This window comes from Sinocyclocheilus grahami, unplaced genomic scaffold, assembly GCF_001515645.1.
Source record: "Sinocyclocheilus grahami isolate Dianchi unplaced genomic scaffold, SAMN03320097.WGS_v1.1 scaffold2674.1, whole genome shotgun sequence".
In the NCBI taxonomy this organism is placed as follows: domain Eukaryota; kingdom Metazoa; phylum Chordata; class Actinopteri; order Cypriniformes; family Cyprinidae; genus Sinocyclocheilus; species Sinocyclocheilus grahami.
The window spans coordinates 32,100-38,140 of record NW_015507852.1 but is presented as its reverse complement, the minus strand read 5'-3'; the positions used below and the strand labels follow the sequence as shown (position 1 = coordinate 38,140).

The following is a 6,041-nucleotide window of genomic DNA, read 5'->3' as shown; positions in this document are numbered from 1 at the left end:
CTTGAATAAACTTCTTTTTCGTAAGGGTATTTACAAACTGAAAGGTGTGTACATCTGACTCTTTGTGCTTCTAAATCGTTCATAAAAGCAAAAAAACCTTCCTGCGTTGATTGTAAATTGTTAAGCGCACACGCCTCCTTATGAAAATATTGGTTTTATCAGGCAGAAAGCATATTCAGATCCAGTTTCTTCAACTATGAAAATACTGAAATGAATGGTTTTAAGAACGATTTTCACTGTTCAAATCCGGTTTCTTCAATGATTAATAACTGGTAACTATAGCCTACGTTAAACAATGTTATATACATATTTACAAACTAAAAGGTGGGTACATCTGACTCTTTGTGCTTCTAAATCGTTCATAAAAGTATTTTTAAACAGTTGGTACCTGCACACCTCGAGCACGTGCAAACTATACATTAAACATTTTACATACATATCTACACATTGAAAACTGCATGTGAACTAAATATTGGAATGTTGTTCCAATCCACCTCCTTTTTGACTTAAGAGTGGGCGTGGCCATTAGTAATAGGAATGTGCTGGACTTCCGGTATTATGGCTTAGTTATTTTAGCTGTACAAAATCAGTGGTTATGCTGCTTGATAATGCGACCTGTTTTTGTCATCATATAACTTTAATTTATAAAATAATTTTCATTAATCATAAACAGATTGCAGTTTGTTATTTTAAAAAAATCACTCAAAAATTACTTTTTAAATTTAAAAATGAATTACAAACAAATTGAAACGAATTAAACTTGAAATTGTGAAGTATAAAGACTGTAATAATAGAATTTTCTTATAAAATCTTTTCTATAATCTTTATTTACAATTTTAAAATATATATTTTTATAGCATAGTTATTTACGTACACTGTAAAAAATCAAAAAGTTGAGAAAACTTAAACGTTTAAAGCAACCAGCTTCAGCAGATTTTTTTTTTTTAAGTCATTTTTGTTGGAGATTTTTGAGTTTCCTCAACTTTTTGTTGTATAAACTGAAAACAACACGTTGAGAAAACTAAAAAAATCTACTGAAGCTGGTTGCCTTAAACTTTTAAGTTTTCTCAACTTTTGATTTTTTACAGTGTCTGGCACATTCACAAAAAAACATCTTACTTCCGCTCGCAAAATAAGCACTTCTTCTAAGCACCTGTGTCTGATTTCTCTCCAGATGAGCGGGTTTCTGCCGGCACCGACACCAGTCTGTCGTTCCAGTTCCTGCAGGAGAAAGGTCACAGCGTTCAGGTGCTGCAGTCGTCGCTGTGGCTTTACGTGCGTCCGGCCGATGCGCCTCATCACCGTGGCCGTGTAAACGCAGAAATCTCCCTGCCGGCATCGAGCGGCGCTAATCGCACGCTGCTGCTCCAGAGAAGCGTGGATGTGTCACGAGGCGGATGGCACACGTTCCCGGTCACCGGCGCCCTGCAGGCCTTCCTGGACGGCGGCCAGCGGAGGCTCCGTCTTGAGGTGCACTGCGAAGACGGCGGTCGAAACCTGTGCAGTCACGAAGCATCCGGCGACTCCTCTCACCAGCCTTTCCTAGTCGCGCAGGTACAGTTGCGTGAAGACGCCAACAAACACGCACTGAGCAAACGCTCGCTGCGATGTGGCGACGACGTGAGCGTGTGCTGCAAGAAAGACTTCTACATCAAGTTCCGCGACATACAGTGGCAGGACTGGATCATAGCACCAGAGGGCTACCACATGAACTACTGCATGGGACAGTGTCCGCAGCATTTATCCGGCTCGCCCGGCATCGCCTCCTCCTTCCACGCCACCGTCTTCAGTCAACTGAAGGCTAACGGCATCCACACGGCCGTGTCGTCCTGCTGCGTCCCCATCCAGAGACGGCCGCTCTCCATGGTCTACTTCAACTCGCAGCACACCATCGTGAAGACCGACGTCCCGGACATGATCGTCGAGTCCTGCGGGTGCACATAAAGAACAATTACAGGAGACCACAAACCTAACAGTACACAGCTGCACACCTATTTATCTGCTTTATCAGGAAGAGGCGAAATATTCTCTAATCGAGGCTTTTTTTATAGATGTTGAAACACTCAGGGAAATAAAAGCCAGGCTTACCCAACATGACAGTAAACATTTAGTTATTGCCACACATCCCAGCAAAGGCCTGCTGCATTAGCATCTAATAAATGTTTGAATATTTCTCTCACATTAGTTCTCAGAGCTTACTTTTGACTGTTTACGCTAAGCACCAGCAAATGCAACTAAATATGTGTACCGGCTTTCCTTTCAAGCTGCTTATTTTCCATTCAAACAGATACACTTACTTTTATTTGTAACATTAATAATAATAATAATAAGTATTATTTATATAGCACCTTTGCAAAAGTGGTACAATAATCTACAAACAGTACAATCACCTACATTGTACATGTTACAGGTGTATTTTTTGTGTTTATTTTAAGTGTTTGTTCTCCTTTTGTTTAGTTTGAAGCACTTCCTAGGAATGCATATGCATAGTGTAGGGAATCTGCAACTGCACTTTATATGTTATTTTGCGTATAAATCAGGCCATGCAAATCCGATCTACATGTGTTTTGTTTATTTTTGCTTGACAAAAATGATACTGTAACTTATGGCACCATATTAAAGCTATTCATTAAAGCTCTTTGAAAGAGCAAAACTCGCTGAGATTAATTTCTATAATTTTTGTAATAAAGGAATATTTTCTTATAAGTGAGATAGTATGGAAATCTGTACTGTATTGTACATTGTAATTTTGCTGAATATGTGTATTTTAAAAAATAAACTTTTTATCTACTATTTCACGTGTGCTTTAATGCGAGGACTTGAATAAGGACAAAGGTCACATCAAACATCAATAAAGCAAACAACCCCTAATATTTGACATGTTCTTTTGTATGCCTTTGATGAGCAAATCCAGACCGATATTACAATATTTCACCATCTCTATGTCATACAGTCTCTTATCTCTCGACAACTAATTTAATCATTATATCTTGGAAAAAGGCAGTATTTCTATGAAGGCAATCAATAACGTCTAAAAGGCAAAGAGCGTGTTTGCTTGTGCAAATAATTGAATTGGTTTTTATAGATGTCTATATTTGACGAGTAACCAACGGTGCAATTTTTCTGGCATGACTTCAGTCTACACCAGAAAGACAAAAAGTGTTGTTCATCATAAAAATATGTATTTGTTTGGTTTAGCTGCAAACATGACATCAAATATAAATGTAAACAAACTCACGCAACAACACAAACTATTGCTTGTGTGACCGTCGCTGTGTGTAAAACACTGAGGTACAGTGGCGTCCAAATGTCTGAAAGCACAAGCTGGGATTGTGTTTATTTAAACCTGGAAATACATATGTTTGAAACACAAATCAAGAAAAGTTATGATGGAAAATTAAAAAGAAATATGAACAATGAACTGAAAAATCGACTGTTTGCTATTGTCCTCTTTTTAGAGCTGATTTTTGTTTGCATCATTGAAACATTATTTTCTTGTTTAACACTGTAAAGCTGCTTTGACACAATCTGTATTATATGAAGCACTATAGAAATGACTTGACTTTAGACAACCGTCTTCCATTGATTGAAGCTCAAGATGCTCTTTGGATCTGAAGCACATGAACATCAGGTTTAGTTTATCTAGATTCAATGCTGCTGAGAGGAATCCAGAAAATAATGAGATATTCTCACATTTTATGTTCATTTTAAACCTAAACTTCTCTCTCAAACTATGATAATATAATTTGCAATGCAAAAGAGAAGCACTTTAGGCCTGAGACTTTTGGACCTAACTGTGCGTGAGACATAACTTGATGCAGCCAGTTAAAGAGAACGATAAACTCTTTGGCAGTTCTCATCAGGTTGTGTACAGAAGAGTTGCATGTTGTCCCTGACTGACGCCGCGTGCACCTGCATGCGTGAGCTGATATACGTATAACTGTGACTCAGACGGTCCATTTGTTCTGACTTCAGCAGGTCAGATAAGTCTTGCCAGATAAGTTGAAAAGGGTGTCATTCACTGTACTTAGTAAACACACCAGCAGAATGCCAGTAATATTAGTAAAACACCATAAAAATGATGCTACAAATCAGAAAACATTGCAATGCCTTCATCTATAAGTAAATGCTTTAGTGTTGCATGTTGCCTTTACAGTAAAGCTTCCAGTGTCATTTTCAAATCAACATTATGCAATAAACTGAAGGGCTTTTAATGTAATGTAGAAAGTTAAAAACTCGTAGTTGCATAAAGACTTTCAATGCACTTATGAAAATTTACCATGATAAATATAACAAAGCTTATTAGTGCACGCTTTACAAGAAAATACCATTTCAGCCTTTCTACTTCAAAACGTCATGTTTAATTCTGTGTTATACAAGAAAATACTAATATTACTGATTCTCTGTAATTATTTGTGAAATTCACAAGCAATTTATGAGTGAAAACTGTTTCTACACCATTTTTTTTCAGTGCAGGACAAGCTATATTCTAAAAGTTTCGGAAACTCTTTGAAGGAGATCTAATATATATATATTAGTGCACAAACAATTTTTACTCAGAAATTGCCAGTACATTTCACAAACTGTTACAAAGAAATGGCAAGTAACAATGAATTAAACAAAAAAACAAAAAAATCTGAAATAGTATTTTCTTGTAATCCAATAATCACTGTTTCATTTACAACTTTGAAAAATAATTTTTATAGTACAGTATCATGGTCATTTTTTGAGAGTTCGTTTTTCCATGCCAGTAAACACTATAGACAACATCATAACTTGTGTTGGGTCAGAGAAGGCTGTGTGTGTGTGTGTGTGTGTGTGAGAGGGGGGTGTGTGTGTGTGTGTGTGTGAGTGAGTGAGTGAGTGAGTGAGTGTGTATGTGTGTGTGTATGTGTGTGAGTGAGTGAGTGAGTGTCTATGTGTGTATGTGTGTGAGTGTGTACGTGTGTGAGTGAGTGAGTGAGTGAGTGTGTGTGTGTGTAAGTGAGTGAGTGAGTGTGTGAGTGAGTGAGTGAGTGTCTATGTGTGTATGTGTGTGAGTGTGTACGTGTGTGAGTGAGTGAGTGAGTATGTGTGTAAGTGAGTGAGTGAGTGTGTATGTGTGTATGTGTGTGTGTGTGTGTGTGTGAGTGTGAGTGTGAGTGAGTGAGTGTGTATGTATGTGTGTTAGTGAGTGAGTGAGTGAGTGTGTGTGTATGCAAACAAACGCAGGAAACAGCCACTTTGTGGGTTTAATTCAAAGACATTTTTGTTCCGGTGAAACCTACTGACTTACTGATACACTGACATACTAACCCACAGACACACTGAATTACTCTAATCCTGCATCCATAAACACACACACACACACACACACACACACTCACACACACCCTAAGGACTGATAATCTGCACACAACGTGATGTGTAAGACGTGTCCTTGTGAATGTCATGAACCGCTCACAGACTTGACAGGACATCCAGAACCAGGTCAGGTGACGTGCGGGTTTGAACATTCAATTCCAGAAAACTGATGCATCACCATGACAAAAAAGGAAACACAAGAAACCTACTTTCTAAACTGAACTGACAACATGACTGACAGTCCAGAAAAAGTCCGACAAATGTGATGAAAAATATTGAAATCTTTCGTTTCTGCCTTAAAATCAACACCTTGGAATACGAAAACACAATATTTAATATATATTTGTTATGCAATCTCATATACAGTGACCCCAAAGAGTTTTTGGACACTTCAGTTACACTGTTAACCATCTGAATGTGATTATATCAGATGCAATATATAAAATCAAGTGTTATTTATTGTAAAGAAAGATGCACAAACACAGACAAAAGTTTGTTGGGTTTTAATTGCCAAATCAATAGATGAAGACAATCAGTACACTTTCAGAAAAAAAAAGTACAAACCTGTACTAAGTTTGTACCTTATTTACCACTAACTAGTACATTTTAGTACTTGAAGTGTATATATTAGTACCTTTTGAAAGGGTACACCACAGTCACAGTTTAGTGCTTTTTCCTGAAAGTTTGTCTTTATTTTG

The 6,041-nt window shown here is 37.5% G+C and overlaps 1 protein-coding gene across 1 annotated transcript; it reads left to right on the top strand.

The window, feature by feature from the left end:
- Window positions 1-1,150: 1,150 nt before the first annotated feature.
- Window positions 1,151-2,539, top strand: LOC107575493 (inhibin beta B chain-like; the record flags this gene model as incomplete). Its single annotated transcript, XM_016261860.1, has 1 exon — window positions 1,151-2,539. A coding segment is annotated over one exon (794 nt), but the record flags the coding sequence as incomplete, so codon positions are not given.
- Window positions 2,540-6,041: the final 3,502 nt, after the last annotated feature.